The following is a 23360-nucleotide window of genomic DNA, read 5'->3' as shown; positions in this document are numbered from 1 at the left end:
AAATAAAAGTGTTGGGACCATGTAAGGTTCCCATGGAAAAAGACAAGACACAAGTGTGGTAAATGGCACCAGGTTCTTATTAGTAAAGAAACATGGAATGAATACATATGAAGTTGCCTTATGTCAGGCCATGAGTCCATCAAGGTCTACTCTGATTGGCAGTGCTCTCCATGGGCTCAGGAACAGAGGTCTTCTGCATTATCTGCTCTCTGAGCCTTTTAACTGGAGATATTGCAGACTAAACCTGGGACCTTCCCCGTGCAAGGCGTTTGGTCCACAACTGAGCCACAGCTAGGGTTCTCAACCCCCAAGCGGGTAGCTGGAGATCTCCCAGAATCACAACTGATCTCCAGGCAAAGAGATCAGTTTCTCTTGAGAAAATGGCTTCCTTGGAAGGTGAACTCTATATTATACCCAGCTGAGGCGCCGCCTCTCCCCCAAACCCACCCTCCCCAGGCTCCACCCCCATCAAATCTCCAGGAATTTCCCAGCCTAGAGTGGGTATGCCTAGCCACAACCCCTTGCCAGCATGTTTATGAGTATTCAGCTCCAGTGCCAAGGCTCAAATCTTTCTGGAAGTCACCCCTCTTTATTGTTCAATGCCTTCCCATCAACAGCTGGTATTCTTAGGATGGTTGCATTTACATGGTGAAATTCTGTGTACGCTCAAGGGAGCTATTTTACTTGCTTTAGCCTTGGAGAAACATTCCAGGGCTCGGCATGGCTTTCAACTAACCCTTATACATCCCATCAATAACGAAAACAAGCTGCTTTTTACAAAAGAAATCTGCAATTTTATTCAGACATACTAAAAAAAACCTGCAATGTTATTCAGACATACTAAAAAAAACTGGCTTCCAATATGAAATGCATGCAAGGTTAATTGACAAATAAGCAACAAGAGGCTACATAGCCTTTACTTAAAAGCAATATTTTAAAAACACATCACAGCATTAATGACCAGGCTTGGTGCACTTGTCTCCCTCCAAGCTGAGATCCTATGGAACAGGAGCATGGCTGGCAGTCAGTCTCTTGTTGAACAGCCCATGTCGAGTATCCAGAAATGCATCCACTTCTCATGAACTACCTGGAGAGAAGACTTTTGAGATCTAATGCACCAACTACATAAAAAGAAGGCATTGACCATAAGTCCACAATGTTCTCCAGAACAGTTCAGAATTTTAAGGAAAAGTTGTTACTGTGGTAATTGTGGAGGGAAAAAAAAAAAGAAATACTGATGGGCCAAACAGGATGGAAATCTTGGAGCAAGATACTCTGTTTTCAATTATTTGTGGCATCCTAGAAGGGATGGAATTCCATCCCACTGAAGGGACCCAACAGTACTGAGCTTTCAGAAAGATGGCAGCTTCCAGCGGTGGGGCTCCTAGACATAGTTCTTGCTGGGGTAATCACTGCGGGGCTGCGAGGGGGCTGACGTATAGCGGGCACTGTAGTTGTTGCTGTCCTTCTTGGGGCAATTGCAACACAGCAGGGCCCCTCCAAGGGTCATCAAAGCAGCGGCTGCCCAACCGATGTAGAGGGAAGCCCCCAGCTCTCTCTTTTGAGCCTCTACCACCAGCGGGTTGTAGAAGTCACGGATGATTGTGTTGGCCGACCAACACACAGGGATCAGGGAGAGGACTCCTGCCACCACAAAGACGGCGCCCGCGACGATGACGATGCGTGCCTTGGCACTCTCTTCCTCTACGCAGTTAGTGCACTTGGCCCCTACAATGCCAATCATGAGGGCCAGGACAGCCAGAAGCACTGAGATGACCATAAGGGCTCGGGCAGCTTGGAGATCTTGAGGCAGAGCCAACATGGAGTCGTAGACCTTGCATTGCATCTGACCGGTGCTCTGTACCACACAACTCATCCACAGGCCTTCCCAGGTGATCTGAGCTGTCACAATGTTGGTGCCGATGAAAGCTGTGACCTTCCACATGGGCAGGGCACATGTGACGATTGCACCAATCCAGCCCACCACTGATAGGGCCATGCCCAAGATTTGGAAGGCAGCAGAGGCCATTGTTCAACACAAGGTAGTCCTATAGAGACAAAGATGAAACTTTTAGGTGAATACCTAGAAACTGCCTCAAACAAGAGTTGTTATATCAGACTATTAAACATCACTTAGGAGGACCTTAAGTAGTCATTTATGTGGATGGCCGTTAAACCTGAGGGGTTTTTTTACCCAACACCTTAACTCAGGGGGTCACCATCCTTTTTGAGCCTGTGAGCACTTCTGGAACTTTGAGAACGGTTAGCAAGCACTGCCACAAAATGGCTACCATGGGGGAGGTATGCATCCAACCACAAAATGGCTGCTGGGGGATCTGGAGCCAATCTCAAAATGTTGGGACATTCCAAGTTGAGTGTAATCTTATGATTGAGACAGCTACTTCTGAATGCACCTCCTGCTCAAATGAGGTAGAGGAAAGTCAGGATTGGCTTTTTTGCTTTGGGAAATGGGCACTACTTCAGGTTGCCAGGTCCAAGCTGGAATATTCCTGGAGATCTGGGGGTGAAACCTGGAGAAAGTGGGGTTTGGGGAGGGAAAGGACCTTGATATGGCATAAGTCCATAGAGTCCACCCCCCAAAGTATCCATTTCCTCTAGGTGAACTGATCTCTGTGGCCTGGAGACTATTTAAAATTCTAGGAGATCTCCAGCCACTGCCTGGAGGCTGGCAACCCTAGCACTACTGTCCAGGTGGCTTTTAAAAGGATTAGACAGTTTCTTAGCTCAGCTTCTAATCTCCTACGATAGCTACATAAAGGTTGTGTCTGGATGCAGAATACCTCCTAAACAACCAAAAAGACTGTGGACATAACCTTGCCGTAAGAAAGTTTCCTAGAACCATCTCGTTGGCCATTCTTGGCAACAGAATTTTGGCCTAGAGAGACCCTTGACCTGATTCAAACAGGGCTCTTCTTGTACAAATCTGAGTCAATTACAGATGTGCAGTTGCCGTAACCTTAGACGGAGGCCCCTCTTTTAAAAGAAAAGTCTTAAGCTTATGAACAAATAGATCTTGGGAGAACACAGGCCGGCTATTTCACAGGCTATGAAGTCTATTGTGCTGAAGGTTCCCCTTGCTGAGCCGGTTTCTTCTAGTCACCCCCACCCCAGCCGTGAAGCGGAATAGTTGAGATACCCAGTTGAGAGACCTGTTTTTTCCAGTAGACCTAGAGTCAACAGCTTGTTCCATTGCCCACCTAATGAGTAGGGTTAAATATTAGGGGAAAGTCCCTTCTGGCTACATGTAGCTTGCACAAGGTCTGGTTTTCCGATGTGCAATTATTGATTTCTATAGTGTGGGAGGAGACAGCAGGAAGAGGAAAGGCCTGCCTTAGAAGACTGGACGCAGGTCATGCCAGCAACACAGGTGGCAGATCACCAGGCATATAACTCAGTCAGACCCTATTTGCATTTTCTATGGCAGCTTGAGGAAGTTCTAGCCACTTTCACAGGCACTGGACTCAACAACTTTGCAACCCTCATGCATCTCTTGGTAAAATCTGAGCGCTCCAGAATACGAACCACAACATTGTATTCACACTTGGCTTTAAGGGCAGTTCAAGTTCAGTAACTCAAGGTTCTTGCCAGCCTTGAAGTCTCCACTCACAGAGTACTGCATGAGACAGGCCACCCATTTGCGTAGGGGACACAGACAGGACACATTTTGTTCAGCAGGAACTCAGGGCCAAGCTACACATGACGAATGACACTTGAACAGCAAGTGTATTTCTCCCTGTTCACTTGCCCTCCACTCAATCCACTTGCCGTTCAAGTGTCATTCGTCATGTGTAGCTTGGCCCTAAGTTTCAGTACAGTTGAGCATGCCGGGATGGATCCTATGGATATCTCCCACTAATGAGAGCACCATCCTCTGACACAAATCACCTTCCCTGAATGCAAGAGGCTTTTCTTACTACAGTTAGAACAAATCCGTAAGATTCCTCCCATGGAGATTAATAAAGAGCTATGTTGCATGTTAAAATTAAGGGGGAGGGGGAGAGAAATAATGAATACTGGGTTACTTTTCCTTCCTCTGTTATTTCTTCTTTCTTGTTTTTTGGGGGAGGGGGAGGGGGGAGTAGAAGAAACCTTAGTTTAAAGGGCAGGTATACTCCTGAAAACAAGAAATCCAGAGTCTTCATCTCCGAGGCTGAGTGAAAAAAGGAAGTGAGTCTTCTTAGCCGAGGCACATGTTTTCTGAATTATCAGAAGCCTGGGAAATGCTGGCCTCAGCTGAGGAAGCCAGGTGAAATGTAGGTGCAGGTTTGCAGTCTAATTTTTTTTTTTTTAACTTCCTGCAGTTTTCACTGAACTGATATACTGGCAGTGCCATCCTAAGCAAAATTACACCCTTCTAATCTGGTTTGGAACAGTTAACTCTTAGGAAGGGGTGGCAAATGTGCCCAAATATCCAGCCTCCTTAGCTATTCATACCAGGAAGAAGTGGGAGACAGTGCGGTATAACAGCAAGAGTAGGTGGGCAAGAGGAGGGGGAGAAGGTGACATCAGAGTTCAAGTCCTCTCCCTGAAGTATTCTGTGGCTATTCTTGGGCAAATCACGAGCCAAGCTACAAGTGATACTTACACAAGTTGGACACTTGTCAGCTTACCTCAAGTTTTGATGGGAAATGTAGGCATCCTGGTTTTACAGCTTGGCTCTCCATTACAGCTGCAAGACCAGGATGCCTACATTTCCCATCAAAACTTGAGGGAAGCCGACAAGTGTCCAACCTGTGCCGGGCATCACTTGTAGCTTTGCTCTCAGCCTAGCCTTTCACAATCTTGTAATGAATGTAAGAGTGAGTAGTTTACAAATCCGAAGATTCTGGGGAAAAAGATGTAGAATTAAACACAAGCTGGCTTCAAAAGGCAACTCTAGAGCTGGAATGCTCATTTTGAAGCCACATGAAGCTGCTTTCTATGATCAAATCACTGAATCCGTTATCTGCTCTGACGGCTGCAGGTCTCTAAGATCTCCAGGAAAGAAAATTCTTTCAGCACCTACTTCCTTGAACTATAGCTGTCAGGAATCGAACCTGGGACCTTCTTATGTGAAACATGCACTCTGTTACTGATCCACAGTTCCAAGGGCCAAATCCAACATACATCCTGCTTTTCTGAATGCCCCACAATCCCAAAAGCATCCTCATAGTGGCTACAAATGGTAATTGGACTGGCTTTTCAACAAGGGCTTCTTCATAAGCCCCACCTATAATGTTCTTTGCTCATCTAGAGGGACTCGGGCTGGGTAAGAGGCCAGGCGCCTTGAGGTAGATCTGCCACTACTCTGGAACTTGGAAGGGAGAAGAAGAGCAGGTGGCTGAGGCTGGGCCCATGGGTGTGGCAGAGGAGCTAGGCTCCTTTGTCAGGAGTCATTCACTTTTGTGTTCAGCCTGGGCTCCACCTGACTCATAGAGATACAGGATTCTCAGGACAGGTAGGGAGGTGATACTCTCCCCTCTGATTAAGACACAAGGACGAACTGCCTGACTCATCAAGTCAAGCAGCTTCTCCCAACTCAGCTCCAGCCCAAACAAAAGCTGGCTCAGAGTTTCTCTTCTTCCTCATGCCGAGGAGGACAGAGAATCCTCCCCCACCCCTGCCGGCTATATAGAAAAGCAAACAGTTGTGTAACAGTTGTGTCTGTTCTCCCAAGATCCGCTTTCAGCAGGTAAGAGACACCTGTACTTTGAGCAACCTCAGGATTTCACCATCGCTCCTTCTACCTCCACTTCCCATGTCTGTGAGAAGTCACCCAAAATTTGTAGCCACTGGCAACCGGTAACATCCAGTTAAGGAAAGCAGTGGATATTTTTCACTTGGTAGTTTTATTGGTGTGCCATTTGCCTCACTTTAATTCTCATCCGGGAAGATTCCATCTTAGTCATGGTGCATGTTACAATTTTAGCCTACCTTAACCCCAAGGCAGATTAGGCTAGCTACAGGTCAGACCAGAGGAAAAGTGTGATAGACATGTTGTCCCCAAATTCAAAGAACAGCAAGCATCAGACAAGGATCTAGGAGACCCAGGTTTTGACCCACTCTGCCATGGAAGCTTGCTGGGTGACACTGGGCCCATCACACATTCTCAGTCTAACCTACCTCACAGGGTTGTCATGAGGATAAAATGGAGGACAGGAGAACGAGTCTCCAATGGAGAGGAAAGCAGACTATAAATATTTTAGAAGCCCATTCTCTTAGAAACCCCCACAGGAATATTAAATTAACATATAACATCAGACACTGCTGTGTTTTCTTTTAAGACAAAATGGAGGGCCTTTTTAATACCAATAGAATTTTTGATGGGGAAAACACTGTTCCCTCCAAACAAAGAGAAATGAAACTGGAGAAAGTACCAAAAGTTTTAGTACATACAAGCTCCAGCACTTCTCGTGTCAAGTTGTTAAATAAGTAGATGTCACACTTTTGATTTTGTCTCATCAGAGCTAAGTCACTAGGCTATTCTTATTAGGAAGCCATGTGTGAGATACCATCCTCTGTGGTAAAACTTTTAGGGAAATTCTGGAAGGGGAACTTCACTCACTGCGCTGCAACAGAACTCTTATGGCATCTTAAAAACTAAGCAGCTTTTATTCTAGCATGAACTTTCATGGACTCAAGCCTCATGTTTGGGAAAATGGCTTTCTAGAGTTTAGGAAATAGTCAAAGAAGCTGTTTTCTGAAGGCGTATCATGCGAGGTGACATCTCAAACATGGCTCGCTGCAAGCCCTTCCCATCTCCACACCTGCAAATGACAGGGTAGGGTCCCACTTGGGATAAACTCTGTACCTGCCATTCCCAAGTGCAAGGGGGGCATCAAAGAGGCATTCCTGTTATCCATGCATTATGTTTCAGCAACTATTTGTCATCACCAATCACATTTCTATCCCCAAACTTACCCCAAGGAGCTCAGGGAAGCATATGTGACTGTCCCCTCCTTAAAGCATTTTAACCTCACAACTACCATGAGGTAGGTTAGGCTGAAAGCACAACTGTACCAAGAAGATCCATGGGCAAAGGGGTATTTGAACCTGTGTATCTGCAGTATCACTCTGCCCCCATTCACTTGGATGGAGCCTGCTGTTTCTCACCAATGTGAACTACTGACCCAAGTTCAGTTTCAAAAGGCAGGAACCCACACCCATGCCGCCTCACACACCCTGCAGGTATGTAGCCCAAGTGTGGCCGGCGTGGTGCATCAGTTAGGGAGTGCTAAGACTGTGATAGGGAAGAATCCAGGTTCAAAAAACCCCCAAGTCTACCAAGGAAGTTCATCTGGTGACCTTGGGGCAGACACATTCTCCCAGCTTAACCTACTTCACAGCCCTGTTATTGTGAATATAAAAGGGGAGAATATTGTAAACCACTTGGCTTGCAACTGGGGTGAAAAATAGGGTATAAATATCTAAACATCAAATAAAGTACCTGAATTAACTAATCCATCGCATTCAGAACTTGCCTATGATGTGTTTTTAAATAAATAAATTCAATTCAGAGGAAAAAATGAAGTTGTTAGGTACGTTTATAGACTGCTTTGGATCCCCATGGGGAGAAAAGCCAAGTAACTGCCTAAATAAATAACACCTAATTCCAGGAAGGTAGGGCTGGCCTGGTTTTGGTTAACAGTGAAGAAGAATCAGCTTTACTGCTTCCTTGCATTGTTGAACCAGAGCCCTGGCATTGGGCAACCGGTTTGGGGGAGTTACGTACTAGATCAGCACTGGTACCAGTCACAGATTTACACGCTTGCAAGCTAACTTTCTTGGATAGGACTCCCCCCCATCACCCTTAAGGTAGTCTTACTCTGCTTCCTAGGACTACCAACTAAAGATTCAAAAATTCCTGGGGATTGGGTGTGTGTGCCTGGGGAGGGTATTCAGTGGGGAAGTAATATCCTAAAATTTAACTCTGCCCCACAGCAGCAGTTTCCTCCAGGGGAATTCGTCTCTGTAGTCTGGAGATCAGTTGTAATTCTGGGGGAATTCCAGGCCCCACCTGGAGATTGGCAATCCTGCTTTGCATTTATGCTTTCAGGTCTTGAGGAACACTTATTCAACAGCAGGTGCCTAGCCATTTGAAGCCTCAGGACAGATGGCTGCTGCATATTTACACACCATATTAATCCAGATAGTACAGAGCACCCTGTGGTTCAAGGTCCAATTTTCGATCCCAGTTTGCTAAATGAAAGCAGGAGGGGAAGAAAAACAGGAGCCACATATATGCCTACATGTGTTTGCAAGCATAGGGAGGACAATAGGGCCGTCCAGAGGAATTGGCAATTTTCTAGTCCTCATTAGGCCAATTTTATAGCTCTCATGGGAGTTGGTGGCTCACTTCCATCACCCTTTCCTCTATCTACACATCAGAGGCCTTTCCATTGCTAGCACTGGGAGGGGAAGAGATGGAAGAAGCTTCTTCTCCCCTTCCCCAATCATCCTAGCAAGAGAAGCCGCTCACGGACATGTCGCTAATACAGAAACAAATTTGCATCTCCTCTTCAGGGTGCCTCGAAACGCTCGCCACGATACGATCTCATCAGCGTATGATGCTGCACACTGTGAGCAAGTTCACCTGTTGCAACAAATTGCCCGTAGCGTGTCAGACTTGAGTGCGTGCAATGCAAGGGACCTGCTCACTCCCGCAACCCCCCCCACAACCACCTTCAGAAGCTAACGGCTTTCGCAACCAGGTTCTCTACCCCACACGCGAAGGGAGGGGAGGAGGCAAGAAAAGACTCGTTGCAGATGGCAATGAAGGGACCCAGGCGTTCCAGAATACCCGCTAGGCAAGAAATGCACTTCTCAACGAGGAGGGCCGGCTTTAACAGTTCACCGAACAGTCAAACGCTCTAGGCATTAACCCTTGCCTTGCTCTAGGGCTTCTCGGTCCCATCAATTTGCACAAGCTGCTGGCTACGGAGTTCTTTTAGCCCTAGATGTGCTTAAGACACCCCTGCCGGCCCTCGTAGATGATCACCTGTTCACTAATGGGGGGAGTGAAGCGGGAGGGGGGGGGTCGTCTCTATTTCATCCCTATGCCCCTTCTCGTAGACCTCCAAGGGAGGACACGTGGCCGCTGGATTGTACGCTCCGGAGAACAAAGGTTCCCCCCACCGCTGGATAGGGCAGGGCGGGGCGGGGCGGGGGGAGAGGAGAGGAGGGACAAGCGCGCTGATCGCCTTCCCCTCCCCTTTCAACCGAAACTCTCTTTCCCCCCTCCCAAAGCGGAAAGCTGGTTTCTGGGAGTCTGGTTCAGTATCAGTGCCGAATGGCTCCACCCAGCCCTTCTTGGAGCAATGGGGGGGGACTTTTTTCCATATGGACCGAGGGCGATAACCTTGTTGCCCGCCCTCAAGTGCCCATGGAGGTAATAAAAGCCTGAGCGGAAGAAAAAGTTTTGCCGCACGAGTTTAGTACAGTTTAGACCGGGGCGGGGGGGCGGGGGGGGGGTTCAATAGGGTTTTGGAAGTTGCTCGCGTAAAAGAAGAACCGAGCAGTACCTCCAAGACTAATACAATTTATTCCAAAAGTTGTTCTGGTCTCTCATGGAGGGAGCTTGGCCCTCGAAACTTACACCCTGGAACACCTCGTTGGGTTTTTAAGGTTCTACTGGATCGAATGTTGCAACATTTATTCCAGTGCAAACTTTCCCCAGACAGAGCTCACTTCGTCAGATATAGCAAGGGCCGGTGTTAATCGAGCCCGCGTGCGTTTTAATGCTCTCCGCACGTGCTCGGAGCCCCCCCCCCCCTCGAGCGCGGCGCCTTCAAGTTCACGAGCAAGCAGAGCCCGAGGTTGCAGCTAGAGACACCCCCCCCCCCTCCATCAACTGAAAGGAGACCCCAAGAAAACCCACGGCCGAGATTTTTTCAAAAAACACAAAGCGTAGAGGCGGGAAACGGGTTCTCTAGTCCCCGATTGCTCTTTCAAGGCTTAGTTTATTGAAACGACGTTGAAATTGACCTACTGGCTCAAGCTGTGTTACCCGCCTGGAATCATAGGGAGAAAGGCGGAAAGAAAGAAGAAAAGGAAAAAGAAATAAAAGAAGAAAAGATAGACGGGACCCCAAAAGCCGAACATCTTTTCTGTATTCTCCCCGAGGGTAGCCTTAAGCCTAAGAGCCACCTGAGGACGAATTAATGCCGGCTCCATTGCGAGAAGGCAAAAAAAAAAATCTCGGAGTGCTTTCAGACGCACGATCGCGGCGTGTGCCCACGAGAAAGACGATAAGCTCTTAACACACTTTGATTCCACCAGAACCTCACCTGGACCAGAGCCCAGTTCCTCCGAACTCTCTCCAAGATAGAGCCGTCAACGAATTCCCAATCCCAAGCAACTCCCTTCTTTCCTGCCTCCAAATAAATCCCATCCTTACCTAGAACCGAGACCAAAAACCGAGGCTGGCAGGGATCTGCAGGCAGGTGCGTCTCTGTAGACAGCGCAGAGAGATCAGGGCGACGAGGCCTCTGGGGCCGGTTATATACTTCCCGCATCTCCCCCCTCCCAAACCACACCCCTCTCATCTCCAGGTGATGTCACCGACAGGTGAAACTGCCGACCTGGGGCAGGAAGCGGGAAAAGTTCCCCCCTCCGAGGGCGGGGGACGGAAAGCAAAGACGAAAGCAGACAAAGGGTTGCCTCACCTCTGGGCGAGGGGGGCTGGATCCCATTCGCTTTCGGCCAAGGGCTCCTTCTCTCTCGCAAATCGGAAGCCCTTGCCTGCGGAGACCTATGGAACACTATAGAGGGTTACTTCCGAGCAAGCCGGGAAGGGATCGGGCCACAAGAGTGGTGAGGCACGCAAGGGGTCTCTAGTCGTGGCCGCCTCTCCTCCAATCCGGTCTCCCTTGCTTTCCTGGCCGGGATTTGAACTTTCCGACTCTGGTCTGAAATTCTTGAGTGATGAAAAGCGCTCTGCACACGCTCAGAGGCACTCTGACCGCTTAGATACGTGGAGGGAGAATGCCACACTTTCTTCAGGGCGGTTTAAATACTCCCCCCTCAGTTTTATCCTCGCAAAAACCAGGTGAGGTTGGTTAGTCTGGGAGTAAGTGATTGGCCCAAGATCACCCGATAGATTTCATAGCAGAGTGAGAAAACGAAGATTTCCTCAGTCGTGAGCCCAGACTCTCACCACTACACCTCACCACCAGAACAGCCTTCCAGTAAAGTCTGCCACCTTGTGCACACGCCCAGCGCCGTGGTTAGGAAGTGGTTGTTCTTCTAAGATATGAAAACAGGAATTTGCTGGGAAGCCCCTGATTAAAATTTCTGCTCTGCTGGGGATTTCTGATGTTCAAAAAAGAGGTGGCTACTTTAGTTTGAGGTGCACCTACAACATACACACCAAAGAAGGATGGTTCCTGAATGGAGTCACAGCTGCTGTTTGTTTCAGATGGGTAGCTGTGTTGGTCTGTAGTAGGAGAGTGAGACTGGGGTCCAGTAGCACCTTATAGACCAACTAGATTTCCAGGGTATGAGCTTTTGAGATTCAGTTGCTGTTTGTGGCCATCAGGAGATGCCCCTACAGTAAAGCTCACCTCTCTCTATGCACTCCAATAACATGTAGGGCAGGGGGTGAAAGGAGCCACCCTAGGCATGGCCTGTAGAAGCAAAGGGTGGGGCTGAATTCCTCCTTGTATGGTACCACAGTCCTGCCCTCCCTTCCACTGGGCTGTCTCATTTTAGACAAATTATGGGCAGTCCAACCATTCACTCCATTGGTGGGACAAAACAAATAGCACATTAAGAGGAAACATCAGTAATCAAAGAGGCATTTTCCAGCCCCCATTATCATGAAAGTTACTACCAGTTTTATCTGTCATGTTGTTCAAAGGAACTGTGTACTCAGAGTCCACTTGGGACTGCATATGTATAGGAAAAAATGTCTACATTGTGAGTCAGTTCTTGGTTGGGCCACTTAAGATTCAGTTGTTGTTCTTTTTTCTACAAATTAAAAATCTACAGATCCCAGAAAGGATTAGGATATTTGTCACCAAGTCTAGAATTTCCCTTCTTATTCCGTTTTTTTTTGTATTTAAGAATTTTATTTAAAGAAAAGAAAATAGAATAAAGTAAGTGCATTGTATAAAAGTTATACATATTCTAAATTAAACAATAATTTGAGAGTTATACATCTTATACAACCAATAAGTATATAAAAGATACATTTGTAAAAGTCTTGGGAATAAAACAAGCAGTACCTTTAAGTTTCTTTAAGCTAGTAAAGTAATTATTACATATTTGGCTTCCCGGAGCCTAGATGCATGACATTTCTCCTTCACTCTTCTTCGCTTCCCATCCTCTAAGCTACTGTATCAATTAATTTAGCCTAAATAATCAAAGAAATCCTTCCATTTTTTCCAGAAGTCAATTATTGGCCTATTTTGTAGGTAAGTAGTTAATTTGGCCATTGGACCATATTCATAAATTTTCTCTCTCCGCTCTGGGAGACCAGGACAAGCATCGGCTTTCCATTTTCCTGCGAATAATACTCTTGCTGCTATCACCATACAACGAAAGAGATCTCCTTGTTCTTTTCTCAGATTTGTTGGCAAAATATTTAAGAGCATGTTTTTCAGATTTAATTCAAATCTGAGTTTGAGAATCTTTTGCATCTCTTCATGTATTTTTATCCAGCCTTCTTACTCTGTTTGGCTGCTGCTTCTATTCGTAACATCTGGGCTCATCTGGTTAGCTGTCTCAGAAATGCATACCTTAGATGGTGTAGAGGATAGGTCTGTTAGCAGTGATGATTACCCGTGATAGCAAAATGGAGCCTCCATGTTTATGGGCAGTATACCCCTGAAGACCAGAGCCTTAGAACATTCACCCTAGACGGAAGGGCTTGTGGCTCTTTACTCCCTGCTTATGAGAACCAATCTGCTTTCGGAAATGAATGGCTGGACTAGACAGACCTTGGTATGATCCAGCAGAGCATTTACTGTGTTTTTAGGAAGAGAGAAGTTAAGTTCCAAGACAGATCGAATCCCTCATTATATTAGAAAGTTGATAATGGTCTCATCAGTGTATTGTCGAAGGCTTTCACGGCCGGAGAACGATGGTTGTTGTGGGTTTTCCGGGCTGTATTGCCGTGGTCTTGGCATTGTAGTTCCTGACGTTTCGCCAGCAGCTGTGGCTGGCATCTTCAGAGGTGTAGCACCAAAAGACAGAGATCTCTCTGAGAGATGCTACACCTCTGAAGATGCCAGCCACAGCTGCTGGCGAAACGTCAGGAACTACAATGCCAAGACCACGGCAATACAGCCCGGAAAACCCACAACAACCATCGGTCTCATCAGTGTTGGGAAAGCCAAGCTTTGACCTGCCAAGGTGCTTAGAACTCACAATATGATGAAATGGCATCAACAATCTACCCTTGTATCTTCAGGCTGGGCCATTGAACAAAGGGGGCAATAGAACAGTGAGATGGCCTTCATTAAGCCATGGTGGGCTTGTGGCTAAGGAAGGGCAGAACAAGGAGAGATTTGGACTTGGGGCAGGGCAAATGTTTGCTCATGGATCCGTTTGATGGGGGATGCTTACAGCTCCTTTTCTCTTGACAATCTCCAGTTTCTGGCTTTTGTTGGGAGGACTCCAGTTCAATGGTGTTTGGCTTTTTGGACTGAAAGTTGTGCAGGCCTTTTATATCTGTGCAGACAGATGGATAACCGTCTGGGCTTACTTTATAGGGCTGATGCACAAATTAGTGAGTGTGTGAGAGAAAGGCTTTGAGTGCCTAATCCACCCTTGTAAAGGATGGTTATATGAGTAAAGCTGGTGTCTAAGCCAAGTTAGGACTTTGCATTTCTGTTGGTCAGGTAGAAGTCTGTTGTTTTGGAGGACTGGGTTTCACGTTTAATGTGTCCTGTTTAAATGCTTATGCTTTGTTTCAGTTCTGGTTCAGATTTCTGCTTCTTTTCAGATTTCTGCAATCCATACCTGTTTGCATTGTTTATTGGACGTCTCAGCCTGTTGATCTTATGACTTACGCTGTGTAATCCACCTTGAGTCTCAGTGAGAAAAGTAGACTATAAACACTGTAAATAAGTAAGTGAAAGTGCCGCTGTCTTCATTTCAGTACCACCCCCACCTGTAACATGGAATAAACCACACAGATTTTTAAAAAGATGTTTGTTCAAGTTGTATTTGTGTTTGTATTGTGATTTCTTATGCTATAAAAATAAATCCAGCTGACTGTGTGCAGAGCACTTGTCCTTCACCATGGAATACCAACAAACTGCTATCTCGCATTCATAAGAACGTAAGAGCTCTGCTGGCTCAGGCCATTGGCCCGTCTAGTCAAGCAGCCTGTTTCACATAATGGCCAACCGCTTGCCCTGGAGGGTTAAACAAACAAGCCAAGGGCCTCCCCTGCTTCTCTCTCCCAGCACTGGGATTCAGAGTTTTATGTCTTTGAATGTTAGGTAAGATCCAAGATTGGAGTAAAAGTCTTCTGAAGCAAGAAGTGGAGCCCAGGGGATGTTTAACCATCAGCACTTCTCCTTTTAAAGAGAAAGGATGTGATGGGGTATGTGTCTCCAATGGGTCATAAAAATCCCTAAATGCTACAAGGGTCAACCTACAACTAATAAAATATAAATATAATAAAATATAAATATTTTTATGTGGTGTATACAACAGTAAAATGAAAAACATAGGGCCTGGATATCAGGCTACATTAAGAGTCAGAGCAAGCTTTTAAGCTATAACATCTTCCAAACACAATTGATGAACACATCAAAGGACCGACCCAAAACCATACGTATTTTGGCCTTAGGGGCCTTCCTCAGTGGTCAGGAATACAAAGTTTTATCAAAAGACAAACCCACACATCCAGAAACTAGTATATATCAGTTCTGACCAGATACCGTTATCTAGAAATACAGATGGAGAAAAAGATAAAACAATTTTGGGGGGGAGACTTTTTCTCTGTTTCTCTTTTTTCCACCTGTTTTTCTAGATAAATGATATATTACAGCTTATATAAAACTTGCTCTGACTCTTGATGTAACCTGATATTCAGGCCCTATGTTTTTAATTTTATGATTGTGTACACCACATAATAAATATTTGTACTGATTATATTTAATTAGTTGTAGCTTGACCCTTGTAAAATTTTCAGTATATTTCGGGTTGAGTTTTTGTCTTCCCCCCCTTTTTTCTTTGTTCAGAAAAATCCCATCCTTTTCTTGCCAGGAAGGGTTTGTGAAGAACAAAGGTGGATGCATAACCCCCCTGCTAGGTGCAAACTATCTTCCTCCTTCAGCATGACAATGAACCATTGAAAGGATCAGGAGCAGAGAAGGTCTGCCTTTCATAGGAGGAGGGGGAGGAAGGGAAAAGAACTGGGAGGGGTGGGTGGGATAGGAGCTGCTCTCATCGGATCCAGAGGAGTTAGCCATGTTAGTCTGTAGTTGCAAAATAGTAAAGAGCCCAGCAGCACCTTTAAGACTAACTAACTTATTTGTAGCATAAGCTTTCGAGAGCCACAGTTCTCTTCGTCAGATGCACTGGCTCTCATCAGAGAGAGAAAGAAAGATTGATCCAATGGCAACTTAAGTCCTACAAAACTTTATTTTAACATAAGTTTTAATGAGTCAGATGTGGGTTCAGTAGCATCTTAAATGCCAACTAGATTTCCAGGGTATGAGCTCTGAGACTCTCAAAAGCTCATACCCTGGAAATCTAGTTGGTTTTAAAGGTGCTACGGTACCCAAATTTTGCTCTTCTACGACAGACCAACATGGCTACTTACCTGAAACTATTTTCATGAGTAAGAAGTCACTTCATTAGATGCATTGAAGTAAACATCCATTTGATGCTTTTATATTCACAACAAAAAGACTGGGATGAAGTTTACCAAGAGGCTGATTTAAAAGAAGATCCAATAAAAAGAGCAATCAGTTCTCTCCATATGGGTAATCAGCCTCAAGTGTTCTTAGTTAGGCAAAGAAGGGTGAACATAAACTGGAAAGATTCAAGTGGGTAGCCAACACCTTACAAGAAAACTTGCACTTGAACTGAAAAGAGGTTCTGTGCCTTTATCAAGTGCCTGTCAGGCAGAGAACCAACAGGTGAGGCTTTATCCTGGCAAGCAGATGTTGTGGAAGGGCAGGGTCCCTTGCTGATTTCTGCCTTCCATGAAACTCTTCGAGGACAGTAGAGCTTCTCTCAGCCCCCAAATAGGATAGGAATATGGTTTGTAGCTCTGGGCATAAAGAACTTTCCTTTTGTGAAGGAAACACACTATTGTTATCTGATTAAAGAATTCTTAACTGATGTATGAGTTTTACAGTGGAATCCTGATTAGAGTTAAAGTCTTCTAAACCTTTTGAGATCAATGGGCTTAGACAGGTGTAAATCTTCTTGGGACTGCAGAGTCAGCCAGTAAATGAATGGGTTATATTTGCATGTACTTGCACAGGGCTTTTTTCTGGGAAAAGAGGTGGTGGAACTCAGTGGGTTGCCCTCGGAGAAAATGGTCACATGGCTGGTGGCCCCGCCCCCGGATCTCCAGACAGAGGAGAGTTTAGATTGCCCTCCACGCTGCTCGGCGGCGGGGAGGGCAATCTAAACTCCTCTCTGTCTGAAGATCAGGGGGCGGGGCCACCAGCCATCTGACCATTTTCAAGAGGTTCCGGAACTCCGTTCCACCGCGTTCCAGCTGAAAAAAAGCCCTGTACTTGCATATGTCAAAAAGAATCCTAACATGCACAAAAACATACTTTAAAGGCTTTTAAAAAACCAACAACTATGGTTGCAGCAGACATCAGCTCAGGAGAGGCATTCTGTCTTCTTTCACACCCCCAGGAGGGAATGCCTCTTCTAACATGGTGCTTGCCAGTTGCTGTTTTTATCATTTAGACATCAAAAAGTTAACTCAGAGTGGAACTACAAGTGACAAAAGGCACAGATTGGATACTTGTCAGCTTCCCTCAAGTTTTGATGGGAAATGTAGGCATCCTGGTCTTGCAGCTTGGCTCTCTGACTGCTGTCCAATGGACTTTTCAACTGTCTCTTGTCCAACATTCCGCCAAGCTGCCTACATTTCCCATCAAAACTTGAGGGAAGCTGACAAGTGTCCAATCTGTGCCTTTTGTCACTTGTAGTTCTGCTCTCACTTCAAATCTTGCCCAATTGAAGGGGTGTACCTTTTTAGGTTGATTAAAAGGGTTATTAATTTACTCAGCATTGTCTCCCTCCCTAAACATTTTAGGGCATCTGAGAGCTAGTGTGGGGTGTGGTGGTTAGAGTGTCAGACAGGGAGTTACAAGACCCGGCTCGAATCCCCTTTCTGGTCATGGGAACTCCTTGGGCCTATCGCTCTCTCAACTTAATCTACTTCACAGGGTTGTTGTGAGGATAATACGGAAGAGAGGAGAATGGTGCTGCAAGTTACTGTCAGTCCCCGCTGAGGAGAAAAGCAGGGTCTAAATATGTAAATAAATGAAATAAATCTGTGGATGTGGCACTTTGCAGAAACAAAAGGCAAAACTTGGCCCCAAGGAATTTGCAATTTAAATAGGCAGGAGAGAGAGTGTTTGTCAGGAGAGACAACAGAAGAAGGAATGAGCAAGATCAAGATTAAAAGTGGTGGATTTACAGCCTGATAACAATAAATGTTTGCTTAGAAGTAAATTCTACTGAAGTAAATGCTCCATGTGAGCATAGCCTAAGGCTGTGGCACTATGCAGTCCTATTAGGAAGTAAATCCTACTCAGTGGTACTTATTTTTTCACTAGCAACAAATCCCGTTATGGGAAAAAATACAATGGGCACTCCTCCTCCTCCTCCATTTCTGATCCTAACCAGATGAAGGCTGTGGGGGCGGGGGGGGGGGCAGGCATGGCCACTTCCTCTGCGCCTGATCCTGGCTGAGTGAAGGGGGGAGGGCGGGCATTGCCACCGCTCCATGCCTGATCCCGGGTGGGTGAAAGGGGTGGGTGGCCACTCCACTCCTGATCCCGACAGATGTTGAATATTGCACTATGACTATTGTTACGGCCCCCTTCCTGGATTTTCTGTTAAGAACCACCTACAACCACTCAGTGAAACAGCTAGCTACCGTGTGAGGTTTGGTATGCAACCCTTATTTTCAACATACCCATGGAGCTTAGGGTTGCCAGGTCTCTTTACCCTCTCGGTAGGAGCAGGGGACCGGGCACTGACCTTGGCCCGGTCTGGCATGGATCTTTTTTGCATGCATGCAAAGCATGCACATGCTCCTGGAACTTGCGTGATGATGTCACTCTGAGAACTGATCCCAAATGAAGCATGGGAGCTCTCCCATGGCTGGCACAAGAGCATCGCTGCCGGAAGTGACATTGTTGGGTCCACTGGGCATGTGCGTGCTGTGTGTGTTCCCAGGGTGCCTGCTGGTGGCAGGTGATCTCTGGGTGGCCCCAAACCTCCTGCCAGCAAGTAGGCAAACTGCCAGGAGATTGCCTGCCACCAGTGGGCACCTGGGACCCCTAAGAGGCTGTGCAAATCAGCCCTTATTAAGAGTGCTGTGGGATGGAGGTGGAGGAGAGGAGAGGAGAAACACTGCCTGGCCTGCTCTTGTGCCCTGGGAGGCACAGAAACCAGCAGGAGAAACCTTTCATCACCTGATGGCTTGCTCCTTGCTGTCTCTAAAGGGGTCACTTCAAAATCAGGCAACTTTGTTCTTACCCCTGGGAATCAAGTGACTTCTTCTGTGGCCAGGTAGACCCAATCTCAAAAATGAATAGGGTCTTGTAACACCTTAACAAAGTTTTGAGACCCAGTGTGAAAGGGCCCCAACACAAGCATTAATAAAGAGGCCACACTCCCGTCCATGAAAGCTTGCATTGGAACAAAGTTTTGTGAAATCTTTAAGGTACAAGACTCCTGTTTATTTTGTGACAATGCAATAATAGGGTTTACCTCTCTGAATGGTCTTGACTGGCTCTGAGCTGGATGGTCCAGGCTAGCTTGATCATGTTAGATCTCAAAAGCTAAGCAGTGTTGGCCCTGGATAGTACTTGGTGTCAGAGCTTGCCGCTGGGTGGGGCCCCGGCATGGCCAGCCCTGATGTCAAAGGGGTGCCAGGGATGCTGCAGGACCCTGCTCTGTGGAAGGAGGGGCGGTATACCTCACCCAGACTCCCTCTAAGTCCACTTGCTGGCCTGCTCAACCTGCGCCACTCATCCCCTTTGACCGCCATCTCCTCCTCCGCTGCCGCCGCCAACTTTCCTCCTTGTCTCTGCTCTCACTCTGCTCCACTCCACCTCCACTTCATCACTCCTACTCAATCAACCCACCCTGAATGCTCTCCCAAACCAGCTTTTATAGGGTTTCCCTTGGCTGCCTCCGTCCTTCCTTCCAAGCTCCTTCTCTCTCCTGAGGCTGCCCAGCTGTGTCTGCTCTAGGGTTGCCAGGCCCCCTCGATCTCCCAGCGGGAGATTGAGACCTGGCTCTTACCTGGAGGGGGGGTGCGCGCGCGCTCCTGCAAGCATGATGACTTCACTGCTGGGAAGTGATGTAACCACGCAGCCTGTTTGGGTGCGGATCGGGCCCGTTGTGGGCCCCTGTGGAGCACAGGAGTGTTCCTGCGCTCCGCAGGGGCCTGCAACGGGCCCGATCCACGCTCAAACGGGCCTGATCCGCACCCATTTTGGCACGGATTGGGCCCGTTTTGGCACGGATTGGGCCCGTTGTGGGCCCCTGCGGAGTGCAGGAATGCTCCTGCGCTCCACAGGCCAAAACAGGCCTGATCCTGGCAGTTGCTGTGCACGGGGGTGCACAGCACCGCAGGGGGGCGTGCATGGAAGGTGCGCGCCCCCCCCGCTGGCCTGGTAGGGAGGGGCGGGGGTGGCAGGGGATCCCCCGCCCCCACTGGGGGTCTGGCAGCCCTAGTCTGTTCTCTGTCCTTCCTTCTCTTTCATTAACTCCTCCTGGCCTTCCCTGCCTCTCTAGCAGGGGCGGGTGGGGGTGGGGGTTCTGAATGTAAAGGTGTCCCAACTGAGGCTTCTTCTGGGTGTGCCTTCTTCTCTCCCTCCCTCATTCTCCTTTAACTTCCCCTGCAGGACTGGGCTGGCAGGGCCTTTCCAGGTGCCACGCCTTGTCCATCTCTGCCTCTGCTCATGAGGTGCCCTTCCAGCCGGCATCTGGGCTGCCTGTCCCTTGGAGCTGGGAATGGCTGCCCTTCCCTGGCAGGCTTCCCCCTCTGGCTTTTCCCCTCCCACACTTTCTGCTGGCTGTGTTGCCTTCCCTAGAGCCTCTGGGCCCCCTGGCTCTGCTGCTGGGGTGCTGTGCCTGTTCCATCCCCCTGGGTCTGCTGCTGGGGTGCTGTGCCTGTTCCATCCCCCTGGCTCTGCTGCTGGGGTGCTGTGACTGTTCCAGCCCTCTGGACAAGTGCCTGTGGAAGCAGCTGGGCGGATGTCTCCTGGGGGTCTCCTGTCCTTTTCTCCAGGTAAGTCCGGGAGCTGGATTGCAGACCCCGGACACTTGGATGGGAGACTTCCAAGGAAGTGCAAGGTTGTGACGCAGAGGCAGGCAATAGCAAACCACCTCTGAACTGGGTAACCAAAAAGGTTTTGAAGAAAAAACACCAGAGAGAACTGAACTAAGGCTCACGCCAGCGGAACTGGTTCCTACGTGGGTGTAAATGCCCTTCCATTGGCGGCAGCACGAGGCGTACCACCGCTGCTGGGCCGCCGCCGCCAGGAGCAAGAGGCGGCTGGGCGGGGGCGAAGAAGTGGCATAGGGCCTCGTGTTGGCACAGGAGGGGGTGGGGCAGAGGGCGGGGTGGAGTTAGTTTGCTCCCTAAGCTCTTCCAGAAGCCAGAATGTCCACAGTGGCACAAAAGAGCTATGCCACAAAAAAACAAGGCATAGCCCATAGGCGCCCATTGAACAGGGAAAACTCGGCCCCCTCTCCGAGCACCCAGCCCCACCCCCATGGCCTGAAGGAACATAGGATGGGAACTATCATGGGGGCCAATCTGCATTCACTTCCGGCGTGGATGAGCCCCCCTCCTCGCACCCAATCACCTGCAGACGCACCCTACAAAACATCCAGCCGTGCTGCCCGCGCCCTCAGGTAAGTGAGCACATGGCTGAAAGCTCTGCCCGTTTGCCTTGTGCCGTGGGCACTTTGAACACGAGGCAGGAGAGAGGGTACCCATGGTGGCAGGCACTGAGTGCGCTTTGGGGACTTTGCGAGCAAAGTGGGAGAACTTTGCACTCGCTGAAGGGAAGAAGGGCAAAGTCCAGACTGTCTGGCTAACTAACAACAGCCACTCATGTTTCCTTGCAGGTTATCTGACTCTGAAGTTCCATCTCAGTAAGGAGCGAGGTAGTACTTACTGGTAAGAAGGAGATGGGGTGGTAGCTAAGCCGGCTGGCTGATTTGTGCTGGCTGCCGCATCACCTGAACTCGCCTGACCGCTAGCTGTGGCGGGGGAGAGGACGGTGGTGACAGCCCCTGCCTGCCCCAGGGGCAGTTTCCCAGAAAACTACTCTTGACCAGGTGTTTGTAACTACCTGCTCATTTTCTCCCTTAAAGGTAAAAGCACCCCAAGGCAGAGTGCATCCTCACCAGAGGGTCTTGCATCAGCTGGTCACTGCTGCTGCTGCCGTCACTGCTTTCTACTATGTGCATCTTCTCAGATATTGGAGTGTGGGCTTTGCCTTGGCCATGGAGCAAGGCAAAGCCCACATGCATGTCTTTCTCTTGCAGGCACATCCTGAGCATGTCTGCTTCTCTCCCCACCCACCCCCGTAATCCTCTGCAAGTGACATTCGGATCCAGCCCAGGAAGCAATATCTCACAGCAGTCCACATCTCAGCCTCGCCCCTGGGAGTGCAGAAGGAGGGCTGCGCAAAATGCCTTCGCTCCCTTTCCAGCCTAGAAACAGTGGCACTTTTTCCAGTTTAATAAAACAAGTTGAAAAACAACGAACTTTTGTGTTTGCATGCCTGACTGACATTGTCATTAGCCCCTCTCTCAACACCCTGTCACACATGTCCACTCATACATCCCCACAAATGTATCAAGCGGCACCCCGTCCAGCCTCCCTGCCCCCTTCCTCCCCCCAATGTAACTTCAGGCAGAGGGGTAGGAATTGAACTGTGGCCCACGAATGTCTGCAGGGAGGGGGGAGGCACTGAGGACTTTCATTCTCTGATAGTCTTGAGCTGCTGGCATCTGATAAGCCGGGAAGACGGGGTGCAGGTGGAAAGCTGCTGCCAGGGGGTGGGGGTTGTGTTTGTGGAAGCAGGGATGGACTTGGTATGGGGAGGGTCTGTCAGTTCACTCTGGGGGGGGCATCTCCCCAGTACTGGGACATGGCTGTCAAGCTCCGGACCCCGCTCTCGCTTTGTAGAGATGCAGTGATGTGTTCAAGTTGCGCAGCAGCAAGTCAGAGCATGCTTTTCATTCCCCTCGTTTCCAAACGGCCTCCTGGCCCCCCATGTGGTTCCCAATGGGCGTTCCTGTCACTCATTGACGGTCCCCCGCACCTGCTTCTCCGGAACCTGGGGACTAATTAAGGTTGCCAGTCTCCAGGTGGTAGCGGTAGATCTCCCAGAATTACAACTAATCTCCAGGCAACAGAGATCAGCTCCCTACTGTCTGGCCCTACTTTTCAGGGAGGGGGGACATTTTTCTTTTGGTTCTGGCAGTGGCAGTGGGTATGTGCAGGCACACCGAGCTGAAGCCACCAGCCTGGCCCTCCCCATTGGCTGTACCGCTGGTTGCCCCTGGCCTGAATGCCAGGGGAGGGGTGTGGCCATTGGCATCTCTTTGAATCATTTCTTTACAGCACAGCCTTATTGCCTGTGTAAGAAAGCCCTCCTGAATAATTCATTTTTGCACAGTTTGCAGAAAGGCAGGAGAGCAGGAGCTTTCACTGTATGTGCAGATGTTTCTGCTCCCATGATTTTATTGCTTATTTTACTGTTTACTATTTTAGGACATTTTTATGTACAAAGCATGTTGAGTGCTGTGCCTGAAAGATAAATAAAATTACATTGCTTGAGGGTTGAGATCAACTTCCCTTCTTGTGAGGAAAGCAACACAAAATTGGTTTGTGGAATTCACTATGGTTTGGAGAGCTCAGTTCCCCTTTGGGGGAATTTTCATAAATTACATCAGCGCAGGTTCCCATCACCAAAGTGGGTGAGTTAGGGAAAAACAGAAAGGCACTGGGGGAGGGGACACCGAGGCAATTCAGTTTCTTTCCAGAAGCTTCCTCTAGTTGTAAGTGTTGGACTAAAGAGGTATCAGAGTTTATTGCTTTTCATAATTCAGTAGCAGATCTATTTAAAACAAAAATATTCCTGTCATGGTATGGAGGATTGTAGCTTAGGGGTAGA

General features: G+C 48.1%; 1 protein-coding gene across 1 annotated transcript; it reads right to left on the bottom strand.

Moving 5' to 3' along the window:
* Positions 1-791: 791 nt before the first annotated feature.
* Positions 792-10485, bottom strand: LOC129340130 (claudin-4-like). Its single transcript, XM_054994723.1, has 2 exons — positions 10397-10485; positions 792-2048 (listed from the first exon to the last, which is right to left on the bottom strand). The coding sequence occupies exon 2, from the start codon at positions 2027-2029 to the stop codon at positions 1385-1387; it is 645 nt and encodes a 214-aa protein (XP_054850698.1). The 5' UTR covers positions 2030-2048; positions 10397-10485; the 3' UTR covers positions 792-1384.
* Positions 10486-23360: the final 12875 nt, after the last annotated feature.

The sequence above is a fragment of the Eublepharis macularius genome, chromosome 12, assembly GCF_028583425.1.
Source record: "Eublepharis macularius isolate TG4126 chromosome 12, MPM_Emac_v1.0, whole genome shotgun sequence".
Lineage (NCBI taxonomy): Eukaryota > Metazoa > Chordata > Lepidosauria > Squamata > Eublepharidae > Eublepharis > Eublepharis macularius.
Note: the sequence above shows the minus strand (reverse complement) of the source record. Positions and strands in the feature narration are given on the sequence as shown.

Bases quoted from the DNA above. Each gene is read 5' to 3' on its own strand.
- LOC129340130 (XM_054994723.1), bottom strand. From the start codon at position 2,029: ATGGCCTCTGCTGCCTTCCAAATCTTGGGCATGGCCCTATCAGTGGTG.